General features: G+C 45.3%; 1 protein-coding gene across 9 annotated transcripts in view; it reads right to left on the bottom strand.

Annotated features, from left to right (window-relative positions):
• Nucleotides 1-1804: 1804 nt before the first annotated feature.
• The window catches only part of COL26A1 (collagen type XXVI alpha 1 chain), a 172551-nt gene continuing 153353 nt past the window's right edge, over nucleotides 1805-21002 (bottom strand). For 6 of the 9 annotated variants that reach the window (XM_061470406.1, XM_061470407.1, XM_061470400.1 and 3 more), the window contains 7 exons: nucleotides 16309-16401; nucleotides 14820-14881; nucleotides 12465-12527; nucleotides 8814-8858; nucleotides 7417-7461; nucleotides 6668-6752; nucleotides 1805-2920 (listed from right to left, as the gene is read on the bottom strand). In XM_061470406.1, coding sequence (XP_061326390.1) covers nucleotides 2748-2920; nucleotides 6668-6752; nucleotides 7417-7461; nucleotides 8814-8858; nucleotides 12465-12527; nucleotides 14820-14881; nucleotides 16309-16401 — 566 coding nt within the window. In that variant the 3' untranslated portion in view covers nucleotides 1805-2747. The remainder of the gene's footprint in view (nucleotides 2921-6667; nucleotides 6753-7416; nucleotides 7462-8813; nucleotides 8859-12464; nucleotides 12528-14819; nucleotides 14882-16308; nucleotides 16402-21002) is intronic. The other 3 variants (XM_061470399.1, XM_061470401.1, XM_061470403.1) reach the window with 3 other exon arrangements.

Genomic DNA, 21002 nt, shown 5'->3' with positions numbered 1-21002 from the left:
ACTATGGAATTGCACAGTGGGTAAGAGAAAGCACTAAACATTTCCATTAAAGTATATTTCTAAATGAGCACGCATTCAAAATAAATCCACTCTCTAAGTTACAGACATGGCAAGATGCATTATATGCCCTGGCTAAAATGAACCTCAGTTCCTGCCTAAGATGGAAGATGGAGTGGTTTGCCTAGTGATAAATATCATCAATGTCAGGGTGTGAGGCTGTGTTCACCTTTAAAACATAATTAAACTGGGACTGCACAACAGCATGGTCTGACCCTTATGTAAGTAGAGAGGAATGAAATCCCAGCTGAGAAAAGAGAGTCCAGTTGGTACAATCCTACTGCCACCCAAGTTACAGATACAGTACCACATCAGAGAGATGTAGCTGAATAAATCAAAGCATGGGGAGAAAAAGAACCACATAGCTCATACAGAAATGTGGGAAAGTCAGTAATGAAGACAGTTGCAACCCAAATCTAACCAGTCTTGACAATTGACTTGGCAGGATTCATTGCAAACAACTTCCATTCTGTTTCCATTCATCTTGCCAGTAATTTGCTTTAAATCATTTAAAATCCCAAATCCTGGTTAATATGAATGACTTGAGGAGAGTCCTCATAAATCTAATGCAATAGTTTTGAATTCAGGATGACAAACTCGAAGGCTCCAAAGTGCCAGGGAAGTGAAAATGGCCTCACCGTACTCCCTGTTCCCCAAATTCAACCCCAGAGCGACAGGACCAGTGCAATGGAACTTTGCTGTTTCCCTTTTTAAGGGTTGGTTCCTGGAGCTGCCATGAGGACACTCTCTCCATGTGGCAGGCGACTACAGCCACCACCAACCCACCCAGTGCCCACCATTGGACTGAACTGGGATTTTGCCTGTCTTCGGGGCCTGATCATCTAACACCTACTGGTAAGTGCAAGGGGTTTTCCCTGGAAGCCACCGGCCGTTTGCTGTGGTGTCTACGTGATCAGGACAGAGAGGTGATCAAGTACTTCTCAATCCCTGCACTGAAACCAGCCTGTAAATGGGGAAACATCTTTTCACTAGTTTCACATCAGTGAACTCAGTCATCCCAATGGAACCTGCTCCTTTCTGAGGACTTCTGAGCTCTTCAGAGGAAAGAGCTGGGTGTTCTGAGCTCTCTGTAGGTCCACCCTGTTTACCACGTATATGGAAAGTTAATTTAATGTGTGGCTAAGGATGGGCTGGCAGAGCTCCTTCATTTTAAGCTTCATTTGCAATGTACCCCATGCTGCTGGTTTTGCCTTAGGGAGGTAACTGGGTACAAGGGGTTGCTGAATACACAGACCCTACAGTTGCTGGTCTTTGCAACAGCTTTTGAGGGAAATACTGTAGCAGTGCTGTGCTGTTTGCCTTTGTCAGGTAGCTCTATCTTGCACTAGGAACCAAATAGGATGTGACCCATTTACCTGACTTACACTATAAAATCACAAACTCAATTTCCTCATTTTCATCCGGGGCTGAATCTGGAAACTGATTTAGGCATGGGGTGTGTTAAAAAAAGGGTGAAAAAATGGTACCACTCATTAGTCTCACCCTTTGTAGTCACTGTCAACATGAATGGCATCAACTTGTCCAATGTGGTTTGCACAGCAGGTGCAGTGATTCATGTATCACTGAAGGGCAGGTTCAACTTCCTAACCCTGGAAGCTGGGAATTCCCCCAAAATAACAAGTTATTGCAGAAAGTAAAGTGATTTTGTATTTAACTCCCAGTGCAAGGTAAGCTCTTGACAAGACTAATTCCTTAGGCTGTGGTTTGCTAGTACACCGTCTCCAGATTCAAGCGGCGAGGGTTTATTCACAAGAGAAAAATGAAACAGTGTGAAAACGTTTTTCCTTATTGATGCAGGATTAAGAAACTATTGCAAAATATCCTCTTCTGTGACTAGCTGCTGCTGCTGCTTACATTAATTACCCCTGGATGTATGCACGAGCTGAACACGGTATGGGAAAACTTGCACAATTCCGTCGTACCTCATACAAACTGCTCTATGTTTTCACAGAAACAATCTAATACCACTGAGTATAGCTAGAAAGTCTCTGCTGCCATGAACATTTGCATCTAAAGTCCTTGCTTAGCCAACCACAAATAGAACTAACGCTGCTCACATGCAATTAGCAACACGAAAAGCCAAGTTTTTGATGCTAAAATCCAAAGAGTTACCTGAACTTTCAAAGTAACAGTTTTAATTGCTCTTTCCTTAAAAGAAATCCTTGCAGGTCATGCTTTAATGGCCTGTGGAAGTGGCATCTTCACCTGAAAGTAAGCATGACACCACTACATAAAAGAGTGGATGCCATCCACTGTACCAATGGACAAGGGTAAGGCTTGACTTTGAGTCTAGATGGGATTGATTGTCTCGGCCAGTTAAGCAGTTCTGTAACTGAGTAACTCTGAAGGGCAGTGAGAAAACAAAGGGAGGATTAAACTGCAGAGACACAGTCAGGAGGTGTCATTTCTGTAGACAGCTTCTAAGGATACCTGCCATCTGCTGTTCCAAAGGCAAACCAACAAAATCAAGACAAATGTTCATCAGACCCTCTTTGAGCTATTTGTTAAGGATAAGACATTTCCTGCAACGAGGGCGTAGTATTGGCCAGGTAAGGAAACCTCATTGCCAACACTGCAGCCTCCTACTGACTCCATTTGCACTTTGCAATTAAGCACTGGGATACTGTATCTTTAATTGGTGAACAGACATGAAGAACACATAGATGCTCCTACTTCATCCGATTGCTTCTCCTTTTGGCTTCACTGTCATCCAGCAGTGAAGAGAGGATCTGGTAGGCCTGCGGCTGCTGCGGTCCTCCACGTTTGATCTTGATGCTGGTTCGCAGAGGGGAGCCCGGGATCACATCCTGTCCAGAGCCTGGCTCAATGGAAGATAAAGAGTCTGTAAGGAAAGAAAGTCACGGGAGAGCGCTATTTAAAAGGGGAGGCTAAGGAAAGAATAAATGGGCCTTCTGGATGGTACCTCTCCTGGAAGAAGTGTCGTCCCTCCTGTAGTATCTCTGTCCAGTAAGTGATTGTGGAGCTACACATCTCCCTGCTCCTAGATTAGGTCTTTTCCCTCTGCTCTGTCTAAGCCCTAGGCTAAGTGCACTTCCTGCATGAGGCCCAGCAGGTCACAGAATCATAGAATGATTGATAGAATTATAGAATGGTTTGGGTTGGAAAGGACTTAAGATCATCGAGTCCCAGCCCTCTGCCACGGGCAGGGCCACCTCACACTAGACCATGTCATCCAAGGCTCTGTCCAACCTGGCCTTGAACACTGCCAGGGATGGAGCATTTACCATTTCTCTGGGCACTCTGTGCCAGTGCCTCACCACCCTCACAGGGAAGAAAAAAGGTCCTGTTCTCATTTGTAACTCCATTTATAAAGCACTGTTCTTCTATTGATTATAATTTGCTTGGGGTGTAGCTGCTAGTCAGCACTGCCCACAGCCTCCTGCTATTGAAGGATGGGGCTAAGTGGTCATCACTGGGAAGTGATGCTCCTGGGGGTTTAAGTACTATTTCACTCCTTGTAAAGGAGGATGTTTTGAGGCACTGAAAAGATTGAACAAAAGGATTGATCCACCCTAAGACAGAGCCAAAATTAGCAATAAAGCTGGGAATAAATCTTAGCTGCCCAGTCTCCCAGTGTGTCCCACAGAAACACACACCTCCTCTTCCTAAAGCATCCTGCCCCATGAAGCTAAATACACATTTGACTACGGCCACTCTTCTGTTTTCCCAGCAGTCAGCAACAGATGCTGATAAGTCAGTGCTGCCTCGTCATTTTCAATGCCCCAGCTGCTTCTTCCTTTTGCCTTCAGATGTGGACCTTTGCTTGTTTCCCTGCCAAGAACCCAACCTCCCAAGCCAGACACCCAGCCGTGGTTCGGCCCCATGAGGCAGCATTTGTTTCAAGTGAGGATCTGGCTGCTGTGTTCACTGGAACTAACACTGCCAAACAATTTGGGCTTTTGGGTGCCCTGCTGGGCTGCTCTCTGCAGTTTGCTGGGCCAGACAATCTCCACGTGCCCTCCCGTTGCAGGGAAGAGGTTTGTTTGCTGGTATGTTTTGCCTTGTTGCTTGGGTGGCTGCGGCTTTTGAAACCACACTGGATTGGGAACTTCCTTGGGAAAATGAGAGCATGCGATTGGCATTTCTGCATGGGGCTGTAAAGCTGGGCTGAGTTGGGCTGCCCAGGAACCCATGGTCAAACTGGTAACACCTACGGTGGGAGCATCACCAGATAGTTGGTGCTGGGTGATTTAAACCTGTGTGGGGAGGTCTGTGCTCAAGGAAATCCTATTTTGTTATTTTACGTCTTTTTCTGTTTAACCATATACATACACAGGGATGAACATAACTGCACAAGATAAAAATACCTTATTTTCCAAGTTCTCTTTCTAAACAGTACTTTTGTAGGGCCTAAAATATGTCACTATTAAAGAATGGAACTGTCTCACAGACTAAAAATATCTCTTGCTTAGTAATAATCTATAGTTATTGGATAAAAAGGAACTATTTAAAGTCACACAATATAGGTGCTTAAACATGGCCTTAACTACACTGTACAAATAAAAAGCCACTTAGTTTTGCTGGTGCAGTTACACCCATATAGAAACATACCTGGGTATAAATAACTCATCTCCATCCCAAGCAGTAGCAGTGTCAGTATAAATAGTTTGCCAAAATGCCTGTTTCAAAATAAACAGCAGCATTTGCCTTGTTGCTCCTCTATTGCCAAATAAATTGTAAAAGAAAGGTAAACCAGGCAGTTCTGCAGGGGTACAGTTGGGTGAATGCCCCAGTCCAAGCCCCAGTGGCTACAAAAGCTTCCTTTTTGCTTTATACTAGTATAAATGGATGTACAAAGTAAAAGACAATGGAAAGCTAGGCCTTGGGTCCTGTGAACAGGCTGCACTGTCCTTATGGACTGGGCTCCCCTTCCCCTCTTGCCTGGCTGGCCATGGACTGCTGCTGGTGAGCTAGTGGGCATGTTCCTGGTACCTCCACCATTTCAGAGCAAAGCAGCATAAAACCATCTTTTCCTGCTCTCGATGTATAAAATCCAATGAAAATATGAATCAAACTGGGATTAATGCAGAGGTAAGGTCAGGGTGACTGTGGTTAAATCATGTGTTTGTGATTCGTGGTTTCCCAAAAAGCTTAAGCCGTTGCTGTCTATTGCTTTTGAAAATAGTACTTTGGGCCTCTACAAGACACGTGGCTATTGAACGATGAAGAGCAGTGCAGACACCCAAGACAGCTCAGCTGTACAACAGCCCCACACACCAACACTGTTTGGGCTTTGAAGTGCCTAATAGCATTTGCATTTTAGTGCTGTGCTGGCTCCAGGAGGGGCCTGTGGGCTCTCAAGCAGGAGCTGTACTGCATGGTAATAGATGCACTTTAAGTCACTTGCTTAGCAACTACCGGATATTTCAGCTCTTTAGCATTTTCACAGGTTAAATCAATATCCAAAGGCCATTTCATAATAAAAGAGGATGTTGATCTGAAGGAAGGTGTGAGCAGCTCTGTTTACAAGTGAGGCCAGGAATGAGGTTCCATGTGTCAGGGAGAGGATAAAAAAGAAAATACTATGGGACTTGGTCAATGCCAAGGAACAGTAACTGAGGCTTGTGTCTCACAGGCTGGGGTAGTAAGTGTGTGTCTGAGGCGACAGAAATTACTGTAGTGATAGGACAAGGGGTAACGGGTTAAAACTTAAACAGGGGAAGTTTAGGTTGGATATAAGGAGGAAATTCTTTCCTGTTAGGGTGGTGAGGCACTGGAATGGGTTCCCCAGGGAGGTTGTGAATGCTCCATCCCTGGCGGTGTTCAAGGCCAGGTTGGAAAGGGCCTTGGGTGATATGGTTTAGTGTGAGGTGTCCCTGCCCATGCAGGGGGGCGGAACTGGGTGATCTTAAGGTCCTTTCCAACCTGAACTATTCTATGATTCTATGAAATTGGCACAGTAACTTTTGGCAGCTGTGAATTGATCCTCAAGTACCCCAGAGGGAGAACCTTGATCTGCAACAATCACATCAGCCCATATACTGGTTAAGGGAAGGAAACACTTGTTAAGGGATGATGTCCCACACTGTACCAGCGATGGCAGAGCAAACAGCCTCAGCAGAAGACTTAAAATCTATCTGAATGAAGAACACGTGAGGCTTTGCTTAAATCTAACTTTGAAAATAGGTTTTATGTACGTTATAATCACAAGACGTTCAGGGATCACTGGTTTCAGGGTACACGGTAGCAGTGTTTGGGCTTTCTCTGTAAAATAAAACAAGGGCCTCGCTGGTGTTAAAAGTCACTTGGAAGACACTGTTAACAGGATGAAATGATCTGGCCTAAAGACTCGAACAAGTAGCTCCCTAGGAAGCTGGTAGATGATCTGTGCCACATGGCCTGAGCTGCTGCTTGTGACTTGGCTCTCTGAATTGTAATGAAAAATCACTGGGATGGGGTGGAGGGGAAATCAAGCATCCTTTAAGTCATGCTGGGTACCTGGCTTTGAAAACCCACCTTAAATAGATACTAGAGAGACAGGAGACTGGGGGGATGTTTAACCGTCAGGCAGGTGCCTGAACAAGCCCTCAGTTGTCTACAAATGAACACCTCAGCCACACTTACTTACCATGAATTCCTATCATGTGCTCAAGAATCAACACCCTCTCGGCTAAAATCTTCAGAGCTTCTCGAAGCTGTTGAACACCTTCCCCCTGCCAAAAGGGAATGAAAACTGACATTGGAATATGATGCAGAATAGGCTGCTTGTTCAATGTAGCCTCCATAACACCAAACTATGCAGTGTAGACATTTATAAATGGTAACCTACAGGGGTTAAGTAGGAATGCAGGAGAGGTCCCTACTTAAACAACTCTGCAGAGTTTGCAGAGTCTTCGGCCCAAAGCCATCCTCTTCAGACTGGTTCTTAATTCTGCAGTGGGCCAAACCCAGGGTGTAAATTCCTGTCACAGAATTCCAGACTGGTTTGGGTTGGAAGGGACTTTAAAGCTCATCCAGTTCCAAACCCCTGCTATGGGCAGGGACACCTTCCACTAGAGCAGGTTGCTCATACTGCCTCTCAAAGAGCTCCCATGCTGCCTGAAGCCTGCCCACATATGTCCACATAAACTCAGGCTGTAGTTTGTTGCCCAGAGAACACGGTGAGAAGGACAGCTGATAATGTGGCCAAGGAAACCTCAGAGACCAGGATTTCTAGCATGTATTCAGTTCAGACGTAAGGTTCACATCATTGCTTGCTCTGCGCTTAACTGTGGACACAACCCTTGCCCCACAAACCAGTCTATGAAAGGGAATATGGGTGAAGGATAATGAAGAGGCAAAAAGGAAAGTAAAATAGCAGTAGGGATGCACACTTACATCAGCACCTTTGTCACCTTCCTCACCCTTCTTGCCTGGTTCACCCTAAAACAAGAAAGAGATGTTTGTTTTCATGGGACTCAGGACCTGTCCCAGACCACCTGCAACCCTTCCCTCCAATGGATCAGATTAAAGGCAAAAGTGTTTCACCAGCAGAAAACAAACTGACTCTGGTGCTTCGTGCCAAGGGCCAAAGTGCTCTCATGAGCTCTGTCCTGGCTCCCATCAGCTTCCCAGGAGGTCGTCACCATTTCTGACACTGAGGCACTTGGCCAGGAGTGGCCAAGCTGCAGGAAGGGCTGGCTGACATGGCCTGGGCCATAACAAGATATATACATCTCATGAAGCTCTCAATGAGCGATGCTTTAGGCTAAAGCACTGAGATAAAAACACTGCTTCCTTCCCCCAGACATGCACACGTTCATCTTTGCTTTAGAACATAAACCCCCCTGTTCTGCTTCCATTAGTCACATCACCTTCTGCCTCTGAAGACGCTCATTAAGCTTTTCTTGAACAAAGATCCCAATGTGCTATTGGTCTGCTGTTCCACCCCCTGACCAGGAAGTTCATGCATTTCCAAAGGACAGATGACATGGAGAGATTAAACCACAAGCTAAACATGTATTCCTGGGCTCCTCAAACTTGTTGGACATCCCTGAGATACTTGCAAAGCAGGGTGGGTACGGGAGGAAAGACTCAAGAAAAGGTTGTGTACATCATACAAAATGATGAGGTGGAATTAAGGAAAAGAGAAAAGAAACCACACAGAGCACAGAGCATCCCTCTCTGGATGCTGCCAGCCAAAACCCCAGCTTGCTCCACTAACTCACTTTCAGCCAACCTTCGTGTCCACAGGTTTGTTTGTACCCTAGCTATATGTGCCAGTGCAGGCATCTCCTGTGTGCAACTGCTCAGGTATTGTCTCATTTGGAGCTATCTCTTAATGTCATTAAAGGGTTTCCAGCTCAGCTTGGCAGACCAAGGTGCAAGAGGGCGTTAGAGCAGGTGATGTATTTTGAGTTGTTTCACAGTGCCCACCTTTGGGCTCTGGAAGTGCCAGGAACCTCCTGAGGCCTGGGGAGGGCTTCTGGCTGCCAAGGTTTGGCCGGAGGGGATCTCCAAGCAAAACACATCTCCTCTGTTGGCATGATGCCTTCCTGAGCACGGCATTCCAGCACTGTGCTTAGGAGGCAGGGAGACTGTGGTTCATTTGTAAAGGAATTTGTTAAGGTGAGCTCTCCCATTGAACAAATGTCTAAGCTGGAGACACCTGACCTAAGCATTGCATCTGAGAGAGCTGGTGGGACCAGCTGCAGTTCAGCTTGGTGGTATCTGTGGTGCCAGGCAGGCACCAAACCCATCTGAGTCTTGCACACACCCGCAAGTACATCACTTACAGGAAATCCCTTAATGCCCCTCTCTCCAGCCAGACCTGCTTGTCCCTGTTGGAAATAAAGTAAGTGTCATTAGGAGATAGTTTTCCATTTGACAAGAACATTGTGTCATTTTTACTAGTGGAATTAAGATGTCTTTATGAAAAAGAAAAATCCTCTCCCTTGACATTATCACTAAGACAGCAAAAGGGGGTTACGGTTTTCTGTCAAGTATCAGCTCCAAATCCCATCACACCCTCGAGAAGTTTGGTTCAATACAGAGCTCCTCAGCTCAGTACCTCTTGTAAAACGATTAGCAAATATCTGAAATTTACAGCAGTCCTTACATTACACCAGGAAGGAATTTGGCTGGAGATTTGTGTCTTACAAAGATACCACATCCTTCTTGCTAGTAAAACTGATGGGCTGATGCTGCCCCAGACAGCAAACGGAGCCCAGGACTCCCACAGAGCGCTGATTTAATCTGCCTCCTGCTCCACACACACATCACTGCCTTAACCCCAACAGCTACTGATGAAAACACACCTACAGTATTTTGGTTGCTTTGTTTCTTTTTCCTGCTGTGCTAATTTTCATGTTGTTTTCAGTGTGGGGCTTTTTGATCCTTTTGAAATGATCTGTGTTGGTTTGGGGTGGAATGTAACGTGCCATCCAACTGAGCATCTTTCTTCCCCCTACCTTCCTTCCCAGTGTTGGCCTCCCACCCTGGAGCACACTGGGGCAGGGCAGAATCCCTGACCAGGAGAACAGCTATGGATTATTTAATGTGAAAGCAGGAGCTTGGGAAGAGGAACCAAAATGTAAAAGCATCTTTAGAAATCCACTGATGACAGTCACATACTTAACCTGGCTCTTCTCCCCTAGGCACACAGAAACAAACCCATCCTTTTGTCCCCTCACAAACTACCTAGCTGGTGGCAGCTTTTTGTAGTGTCTGCCAGAAAGGAAGAGCTGCTTTGTATAAACTCAATGGGCCCAGAGCATCTACAAAACATTACTATGGAGAGCTGCACAGTGCTCGGTGAGCAGCTTAAGTCAGCACTAAGCAAAGGCCCATTGGGACATAAAGAGCACTGGCAGGAAGGCCCAGCTCGTCAGGTGCTCTGAGCATCTTCAAAGGGAAATACTTGGATTCTGCACAGGAGGGAGTAAGGCCTGTGAAAAAGCACAGGCAAGAGACAAATCACAGAGAGGAGACATAACAACGCACTCAAAATACATAAACAGACTGTTCTCTATGGCTAGGGGGAACAGAAAGGATGTTATCAGCTTAAAGGGGATCAAAGGATATTTAGGCTGGATGTTAGAAATGTCTTTTATCCCAGGCCCTCACTAGCTGTACCTCTGAAGACTGCCTGGAGATGATGTGGTGTATCCCTCCCTGGCACTGTGTAAGAATAAGATGAAGAGAGGCTGATGTGAGCAGCACACGTACAGATGTGCCATCCAGGGGATGCGCTCAGACTGCTTCAGGTCTCTTCTACATCTGTTCTCTCTGAGATTAAGCAGGAAGAATGTATAATAACATTTTCTCAAATCTCAATAGATACTGTAAACCCTCCTCTGCTTTTCTCTGCAGCTGCACAGCTCCTCCGCTCTGTGTAAAGCTAGCCCTAATTTGTATCCACCAAACCCAAAATTGCAGCGTGTAGTTGTCAAAACCAGCATTCAAATTCACACTCACAGAAGACAAAAAGCACACAAAGCATCCTACAGAAATCCTGCCAGAAAAAGCTACTGGCTTCACTTTCCATGTTAAGAGAGCCAGGACAGGAAGCCTCATTTATTTGTTATATTTAGCAAGATATTTTGATATTTGAAAAATCTCATTAGTCCCCAGCCTAGAAGGAGAGTCACAAATCTGAGTATCTACCATGGAGGGAAGAAAGGCAAAGCCTAAAGGGTTTGTCTGTACTGAATGGACACAGTCCAACAAAGCTTTTGTTTCAAAGTAAGTGTAGCCTTAGCAATATGGTCAACCACAAACTAAAGCAAAATGGTAACTGAATCATTGAGGAAGAGCTCTTATCAGTTTCCTGGATGGAAACTTGACACTTTGCCATAGACCAAGCCTTTTCTTCTTAACTGAAAATCAACATTTAATGGCAATGAGCTGCAGGCAGTAACCTGTGCTGAAACCTCATCAGTTATGCTTTTGCTATCTCTATATATATTTATATTCTAGTCCCATCAGCCTGCAGTCTATTTGTAAAGCCAATACATGCCCAAAGTGGCTGCTCTGCACAAGGAAACTGTTATTAAGAAATTACTAACAGTCACTTAAAATGTTCTCTGTCTTCCAGGGAGCTGCAAGTCATTTTGTACAGAAGACCAGGGACCAGGCACCCAAACCAACGTGCAAAGGTACTAAAGTAAAACAGAGCTTTTTAAAAGCATGTGTACTCCATCCTCGGATATCTGCTGCTCCTCGACACGAGGTGCTTCAGGAGGGAATGAAACAAGGACTTGCTCTCCTTGCACAGAGTCTGCACAGAGGAGCACAGTTTAAGTCTGTTGCTGGTTATTTGCCTGAACTTGGGAAGCCATCAAATTGGATTTGTCCGTCTTACCTCTTGCAGACTTCCCTGTGTCATTTGGATTGGAAGAGTGAGCAGAGATGAAGAAAAGGAGACGCTGCCATAGGGGAAAAGTGTGTAATCTACAGCCACCCATTTACAGGTGGTGACGTCCTTGTTCACCTCCAGCTATGAGACAGTGGCCCTGGAAAAGGGAACTATTTTCCTACAGCTGTGGCACAAGGTTGTGTCAGCGCAGCCACCACAGAGACAGCCATCATTTTAGAGGTACTAACCAGTATTTTACACCTTATCTTTCTTCCTTTGACTCTTCTACGCACTAGGGTCTTGGTGATTGCCACAGTCCATCTGTGCCCAATTTTACATTGCTGAACAATCCTCCACTAGGTACTACATTCTTAAATGATTTTATGCTCCTAGTGTCATTCAGAGGAGATCTCAAAGACCATGGCCTTTTGGAGAGCAAGCTGACCAGAAGCAGCTGGAAGTCCAAATGCCATTTTGAAACACCCCCGGTGCTGGACTGGGAAGCTGACACATATATACATTTGTTAGATTTTGATCTGGTGTTTCCTAAACTTCACTAGTTTGGAAATAACATTCAAACAGCCTTTTTTTATATGCTTAGTTATTAGCACTTGACAACCCATCAAGAACTCAGGTATAACACATAAAGATATTAACAACATGAATTCAATATTCCAAATGTATTAAGAACATCATTTGACCTGGGGAATGGCTTTGGTTCAGGAAAAGTCTGATGAGCATTTTATGCCTTACTGCCCCAGAAAAAAAGAGTTCAGTTAGACCACTCAAAATACTCCACAGTAAAAGAGCTGTGGTTGGTAGAACAAAGTTGGTCTGCACAAGCCTTTAAATACCAGGTATTTGGTACCTGAATCTCTTTAGGGAACACCAGACTTTACAAGCAATTCAACCCTTTATCTGTACAGTAAACCCTCATCTTCTTTCTTGCAGAAGACCTAGAAACTCTACTATCTATCATTCATGGCTGCAGTCCCACAGAATCTGAAAGACCTCTGTTGAATATAACCTGATATATTATAACATCTCCCCAGATGTGGCTGGGAACGTCTCTGTGTCTGTAAAACCTTACTCTCTCTCCTCGGTCTCCTTTGGAGCCCTTTGGTCCAGGTTGTCCTGGAGAGCCTGGTAAGCCCTAGAAGAGATGCAGAACAAGAAGGAATTACTTTCTACTGTGTATCCTTTGAGTAGGTGTAGTGAAGACATTTCACAGTGATCCTCAGCTCCTGCAAATCTCAGACACCCATTAAGCAATTGGGCCGGATTCTCTTTTACCCTCAAGCAAAACCAGTGGAAGCTCTGTTCACAGATAGCCTGAGCCCTGTAGTTCCTGCATATCCCTCTGTTTGAGGCTTTGAATGCACTGCAGGCTACTGATGGAACATATTTTAGGGATCAGTATGACAGGATAGTTCCTGTTCTCAGTTACCAAGAAGAAATGAATACACAGCTAGTACGGTTAGCTTAAAAATCCCCACTACTTTCCCCCTCTTCATAATCACCTCAGTGGGTAGCACGCACAGGCACACATACCTGGAAAGTAATTGGATTGTGCAGTGAAAATTATTTTGAAGCTGTTCACTCACCCTAATAAACAATTTTCAAATTAAGCCCAATCTCTACTAATAATTTTGCTCCCTGGGTTGAACAAATCTATACCCCAGCCACCAGTGGGGAACAAGGGCACAGTCTCCAGATTTCTACTGATTGAACTGCTTTGCAGAAATCGATCCAACTTCTTAACTTATCCACCCGCTGTAAACCAGCCAGGGAGAGAACAATATTGTTTGTTTATATCCAGCACATCAGCTCCCCACGACCGCAGGCAAGATGTGACTTGCACATTACCTTGGAGGCTGCAGCAATGAGACCGCTGCTCTGCTCCAGAGCACTGGTGATTTGAGCCAACCTGCTTAACAGCCCCCCGAAACCCCCACCTCCGAAGAAATGGGCTTTCTAGGCAGAGCCACGAGGAGCCTCGACATCTGGTAAGTGGCCCAACAGGGTTGGACAGAAGTGTTTTACAGGTCTAAAGGAGAGCATTCTCCCAGTTTCAGCTGCTCACCATTACCATGCTGCTCCTTGCCTCAGCCCCACCACCAAGCTGCAAAGTGACCTGGCCTCCAGCTTCACTACATCTCCCCTGGGACCACAACAAATTCAGGAACTCAGGCCTGGTTTAGGAAGTTAATGAGGACTGCTACATGAGGTAGGGCACAAACCAGACTTAGCTCTATGTCAAACATGCAGCATGAACAGAGCTTAAGTGTCCATAAGCATCCTTTGCTCTTGGCAGCTCTCAGCAGTGACTTTCAGGGCCACTCAAGAAGACTGAATTCCACATGCTGAATTGTAAAATATAAAAGATTTAGAATGTGTGCTGCATGTGCAACAGCCAGACTCTACTGGAGAACCTATTTATGAATTGTGAATTACCTTCTATTTAATCACGTCAAACTGCATCTGTCATTTTGCTGCCAAATTTCCCACTGTGTTCATCTCTATCTGGAGTTTCTCATCATTCTCCAGAGCATTCCCTAACTGAAATGGTTCTGCTACACTGGCAAACTTTCACTAACCTGTTCGCTGTTGCTTCTTCAAAATGATTAATAAATACCTAGTACAAATCTCCTTTCTCTATTTTCAGCAATTCCAACCCCCTTCTTACCGGGATCTAAGTCACATCCCTCTGCTAAGTTACTTAAGCTCTTCACTTTTCTCTCCTTAGTCATGTTAGATTCCTTTGAAATACTTGATGTAACTGGTTTACCTCCACAATAAGTAACACTCTTCCCAAAACTGGAGTCCTTTTGTATCAGCCAACCACAGCTTGGAGTAGCTTGGCAGTTCCTTTCCATTTAACCAGCTTTTTCCCTTTGCCCTTCTACCATGAATTCTTTTGAGTGAGTTTAGCACCCTCCATTATTATCTCCCCTCTCCACAATTTTTGTATTGATAAATAATCAAACTGAGGGGAATTTGTGATATTTTTCTTGAAAAGAAAGTGCTATTTCTGAAAAAGGAGGCTCAACAGATTCACTTTGGTGAATTCCCATTGATGCATTTTTGCTCCCTCTCTGTATTCCACAGGAAATGCAGTATGTTTCTATCACTGTGTTAGTAAAGCCCATGTCAGATCCTTTGCATCAACTCAGGCCACAGTGAAATGGTTTGACACAGAAACAGTAATATGTGTTGTTATGATCAAGGGAGCATCTAAGCATCTAGAAAGTGCAACCATTTCAACCTCTCAACACAATTCAGAATAGAAAAAAGGTATTAAAATAACAGAATTTCATGGGGAAAAAACATCAGATCTAAGACTTATAACCTACTCTCTCTCCCTTTGTACAATGAGATGTTTTTCACCCAGCCCCTGACTTCTGCCCCTTCAGCCACTCTGTCCCAAAGCGCTAAAGCACCTTACTTGTGATCCAGGGGCTCCGACAGGTCCTGGTGGCCCTTTGGGTCCTGATGCTCCTGGTGGCCCTGGTGGGAATCATAATTTGAGACAATTTTAAGGAGACTTAGAAGGAAGGACCTTAAATTCCAAACAGATGCACTTCCTTTCATTGTTCTGCTTCATCTCTCAATGGGCAAGAGCCATTCATCGATTACACGATTACAGCATTCACACACTGGATTGTTAGATACCCACATCCTGATACAACATACCCCTGTGCCCTAGGGAAGACATTAGAGCTCTGGGAGGCAAAAAGGGTGAAAACAGGAAGGATGTTTGTAACACGCTTCATTTCCATTGTTTAAAATGACAGCTTTTAAACTAGGTGCATGAAACAGCTACATCAGAGCAAGATACTGAAGCTGGTGTTTCTGGAACAGCCTTGTAGGTGGCACGGGAAGTCCACAAGCCTGCTCTGGTCTGTCTCTCTGGTAGTGTCAGAAAGCTGATGATGACCATGAAAGGGACAGCATGAGAGGCTGACTGTGGCAAAGCCAAGCTCTCTTTTATTCTTTGCTCACTCCACTGGCCACAAATCCTTTTCAGGTCTGCACCACAGAAAAGCCTGTTTCTAGGGTGAGTTAAACGCTGTCTAAACCAGGTCAAGTTGTTCTGCACAGTCACTTAACAGATCCATCCTGTTAGAATTCTGAAAAATAATTATATCTCCACAGTAGCTGTTAAATTACACCTGCAAGACAGGGTATTTGCTTAGTCTGAACTTAGCAATAGTCCTCTCTGCTTTAGTTGTCACAACCCTTGAGATGAAACAATGTGGACATTATACACAAAGTGCAGCTGAATCAGCCTCGATCCTTAATGCACCATACAAATGCTTAAGTCAAAGAATAAAAGAATTGCAGGATAAATTAAAGGCCCTCAGAATGTAAGGAAAAGCCTTTTCTGCAACTAATGGGAGTTCACTCCTAAATATGCATCATACAGGGAAGTGCTGATGTCTGCAGGAATACTATCATTTAAGCCACCCATCAGCACAGAGAAACAGACTTGCCACTGAATTTTCATCCCAGATTCTGATTCTCTTATACTGGTGAAAATCTGGAGTAGCTCAAACCAGCTCCAGAGTTCTGCACACACATCACAGCAGCTGGGCAGATCCTGCTCAGTGGAGCTCTACAGCAACAGGACAGGATTGCAGCAGTGGTGAGAACTCTGCTCTCATAAAGGAATTCACAGGACAGCCCATTCTTAAAGACAGTCTTTAATTATTCCCTTCTCAGGGTATCTCCTGCTAAAGGTAGAACTATCTGCCACTATCAGCAGATAAGAAACCTGCTTACTTCTTGCCACCCTTCCCAGTCCTGGACCCACTGCTCTCCTGTCCTTCAAGTGGGGACCACTTGATTTCCCTGCAGGCATCCCACAGACCTCTCAGTTTCTTTTGCTCATCTTCCCCATCATTACAGCCTTGCAGCTCAATTGAGTTTATTACCTGGTGGCCCAACAGGGCCTGGGGCTCCCCGTGGTCCTGGCAGGCCAGCCATGATGGTGTCGATGACGGTGGAGGCCAGCTGGGGTTCTCCATCTGTGTCAAAGAGCAGCGCAGTGAGTGTTGAGCTGCCCAGTCACAGCAGGCAGGACTTCTCTCCAAAATCCTTTGGCGCCTGTTGCTGGCCAAGGGCAGGCAGTGCAAAATCAGGGCTCTGGAGCAATCGCCTTTTGCTTTCTAAGGCTGTGTCCCCTGGACCTGCAGAGGTGCTCATCTCACCTCTGATAACCCCAAGGAAGTCCTTTCTGTTAAAAAAAAATGGTGTTCCTGCACACCTATATCATCCTACCTTTGAAATGCCAAAGCACATCTGGCTCCCCGAGCAAACATGGACCTGGAGCTCTCTCTTGCCTGGCATCAGTGAATTGCTGAGCCAAGCTGGCCAGTCCAGCACATCCCCACCAACCCAGCGAGCTCACCCTCGGGGTGGAAGGTATCGTGAGGTGCAAGGATGCAGGAAAGCCTGGACAGAGGGACAGCCCGGGCAGAGGGTGTGCTCTGCTCCCTCCACACACTCAGGGAACTCTCCTGCCATTGAGGATTATTTCAGGTGTTCAACTGGCCAGCTTGTGCAGAACCCCTGATTTCTGGGGAACGGATGGAAATAGGAGTGGAGCAGGGAAGGGGAAGCCATCAGCAGGAATTGGAGGAATTCTGTGCTTTTACACATCTTTCTCAGTCCTCTCCAGCTGCAATGAAAAATCAGCATCCTGTAGCTGTCCTCATCTTCCCTCATCTTTAACCCAACAGGCTTACCTCTTCAGCGGGGAACTGAATAGGAAAAACCACAACTATGTATAAAAAAGCAAACCTTATCAGTCACTGCAATTCCAAAACCATATTCAACAACCCCATTCCCTATGGACCTGTACTATACCATACTAGTTAGCAATCTGTGGGGGCACCTGCATGGCAGCATCTTTCATTTGAACATCCCACAACACTATTGACAGCTGTGAAAACGTGGGGGCAAAAATTCCATGACCAAAGACAACAATATCACAAAGCAGGGAAGGCAACCCCCATGTCCTAGTGTTACTAAGGCATGCAATCCACTGTCCTGACCAGTGCTGTAGGACCAACAACATATTCCCTGTTGCATTTAACGTGGATGAAGATGTTGGCTCCTTGTCACTGGCACACCAAACCCTCTGAAAAGTCAATTTTCCATAGCTGGAGGCCACAATGCAGGAAGAATTACTCTGCAGAGTTCAGCCCAAAGGACATAAGGTAAAACCTCTGGAAATGTTAGCAGACACATTATGAAGCCTCTTCAACTTCTGGAGTGTTGGCAGTGATGGAGAGGACTTTCAAGCTCGTTGTTTGAAAGCAGATCCTAGGCAAAACTGAGAAATCTCTTTAACTGCCAAGGATGACAGTACATCTCTGGGATGCCTTCCCGGCAGCAGAACAGCACAAGACCTAACCCAGATCCCTCCGAGAACCAAAGCCTGAATGTGAACAGGTCTTTATTTGAGTATTGCTTCTAACCCCATCCATCTTCCCTTCTTCACAGCCCTGAAACTAAACAACTGAGGCTGTTTTTATGTTCAGAAGGAAAGGTACCCAAGTGAAGTGTGTAATCTAATTAATGTTTTATTTGACCATGTCAAAATCCATCACAGCTGGGGAGCAAGATGAAATTGGGAAATGAGCATCAAACAGCAGTGAAGGCATTAACAGTTGCAGAGCCTTTTGTTTTTAAAGAAAAAGTGGTCAACAAAATCAAACGCACATTCACTGATGGGGGGAGAGGATGTGCTGCAGATAACCAGGATTTCATTACTGCTGGAGGTAAGTCAGGGATAAAGACGGGTTACAAAACATTCCAGCTAAGTGGGACGTTATTGCAACGACAGTCACACCCACAAACCCACCCATCCTGACATTTGTCTTTAGTTATTTATGGAAGGTGATTCCATAACTGTGACACAGAGGAGAGCTCTGCTCAACAGCCCTTGAGCTCAGTAGCTCCTGATTTGGCCTCTGCAGCACCAGGAGTACGGACATGCAGGATACCTACAGCAGCTCCTTTCTCGCCTGCCTGGGCAGGCAACGCTCAGATCACGATTACCTTCCAGGATGGGCTCTGAATGAAACATACTGTGAATGAAAAGGGATTGAAGTGTGTTAAAACACAACCCTCATGTTTTTTAAGGAGCTTTCTCCATAATCCTATAAAGCAGCAGGAAGAACCTGTATTTCCTTATAAACTCCCCTCTCCTTATAAACAGGAGGACACTCTGAGGCTCTCTGCAGGTGGAGGCTTTACAGCAGCCACAAAATAGCTCCAGAAAACAAATGGTAGCAGGAGTCTTCCCTTGTCAACCATCTCCTGCTGACTCGGGCTCAAACACTAGATTTTGTTTCAGTGCTTCTGGAGGTACCAAAGCAGGAGGCAGACAAGTGCCTGCCTCATTTGGGAAGCCCCTGATGTGCCATTTGCTCCAGGAGCTTTCCAACTCCTAGCCAAGAGGAAGCACACAGCCAGTCTGACCTGGTCAGACACTAGCACCGGCTTTCTCTGGGAAAGGGCATAAACATCCTGCAAAGGGGAAGCCTGAAACAGCACAGAAATGCCTTGAATGATGCAGTGAAACCTGCCCAGAGTGTCAAGGCATTGCAGAGGCATGAACATAAACAGCTTTGAAAGCAGTGGGTATGGTTTTCCAAATCAAGTACCTTTCACTTCATCCTCTCCTTTGCCTTTGCTTCCTCTGCTCTATTCATCCTTCCTCAGGAAGGACTACGCATGGCAGCGGGCACTGGGATGTCACTGCACAACCTCTGTTCAACACCCCTTTCACCAATGACCTGCTGGGCACACAGGCAAGCCTGCTGTGACTTGGTTCCCCCTGCTCTCCCTGCAAAACAGGCTAATGTTATCTCGCATGCCCTTTGCAAACTGAAATCTTTTGAGATGTAAGAAAATGTGGCCCTCAGAGTGAAAGTTGTGTTCTTTTCTTTTACTTTTCCCTAAATACCCTTAGTTTTAGCACAAGAAAGAGCACTCTACACCACACACCTGATCCATGCATTTTGAAGTGGCAGCAAGTGATCTTCGTAGCAGCAGCCTCAGCAACGGCATGTGGCAGTTTAGCTTCTGGCCTATGTTTGATGTTTCTGACTAAGGGATAAATTCCCTGTTACAGGCTTGATTTGTTGGGACAGGATGGAAATGAAGTAATCCTGTCTTCATTTCTTTCTGCTACCTGATCTGGAGGGAGACAACTGGGACCAATTCCTTTACCACAGCACAGTGAAACTGTGAGAAAATATGATCTGTCTTCCTGCTTTTGGCTTCTGGCTGCTGGTAAACACTGCCAACAGGAGCTTGCGATTAATAAAGGCACATGCAATAACCATGTTCAGGCAGAACCAAACACTGTACTACTAATAATGTGATACAGCTTTCTCACATCTCCATGAGTGCACATGCCCGTTACCAGGAATATGCTTCCCTCTGCTGTCAGCAGCTGGAATCTTGTGTTTATAGTTTTCAGATGTGCTCCATTCAAAATAAATAAATACATTTAAGAAAATCCTGCCCAGAATTTACAAGGCTCTTTATGGGTTGGAGGGATCAGCTTTCCACCAGCCTGCAGCAGGCAGAATCAGCCAACACAAGCAAAACGGTACATTTTGTAAGAAAATGGTCTTGATACTGCTGTAACTTTACCATGACCACACAGGTAACTTACACTTGCACTGAGATTTGGACTAAGAAAAGCTTTTAAACAAGAAAAATTGTTAGGAAGTTTTTGGGCTCCTTCTGCAAACTAAGAAATCCACCACAGCTATGGAGGAGAAGTACAGGGCTGCCCAGCGATGGAACAGTCACCATCTACTTACTGTCCTCAGGTCCATGTGGGAGCCTGCTGCTGCCCAGCACTGGCAGAGTTAATACAGATATTTATCCACTTCCCGTTTGGGGACAATACAGAGTTGACCCTTGTCACACATCAGCTGCTGATCAATGCCTTTTACGCTTTAATTTATCCACTACTTTGCAAGAAAGAGTTTAATTTAAAGGGTGGCTGGAGGGAGAGGGCAGCAGCAATACCCAAACCATCCTTAAGGATCCTTTGGAATTAAAGGTAGGATGCAGAATGGCACTACTTGATACGATCCTGTAAGGCAGTGAGGTGACAACTTCCTTGTCACAAGGCGTGAGCGCAGCAGATCAATCTACATTTTGTTAAAACCTTAGTACTGAACCACAATTCATTTCATCCTGCCCCAGGAACTGAACGTGAAATGGAGCTGTTAAAATCCTTCCCAAATTAAAAATACATCTGTTCACTTTCGGGAAAAGGAGCCTGGAAAGCAGAGTGGGAGGAAGGGAAAGGAGAGCCCTAGAAAACTGTCAGATATAGGGAGACTTCCTGATCCTTGGCTGTTACTAATACAGCTGAGCTTTGAAGCTGGACATGAGCAGAAGAGCTGGGAAAGAGGCACAGCTGAAGTCTGGGGAAGTTGGGATGGGAGACCCAACTGAGTTGGGGTTCCAGGAGTTTACAAGCCAAGGGGAGACACAGCTGAGCTCTGCTTTACCACATTATTAGATCCCAGCTACACAACACTGGACCAGAAGAATCCAGCCCAAATCTGAGAGCATTCAGATAAAAGTGCACAAT

This window comes from Pezoporus flaviventris, unplaced genomic scaffold, assembly GCF_033815535.1.
Source record: "Pezoporus flaviventris isolate CSIRO_AGI_PZ_B2104156 unplaced genomic scaffold, CSIRO_AGI_Pfla_v1 ptg000063l, whole genome shotgun sequence".
NCBI classification, from domain to species: domain Eukaryota; kingdom Metazoa; phylum Chordata; class Aves; order Psittaciformes; family Psittacidae; genus Pezoporus; species Pezoporus flaviventris.
The sequence above is the reverse complement of the archived record's forward strand: the minus strand, read 5'-3'. Positions and strand labels throughout refer to the sequence as shown.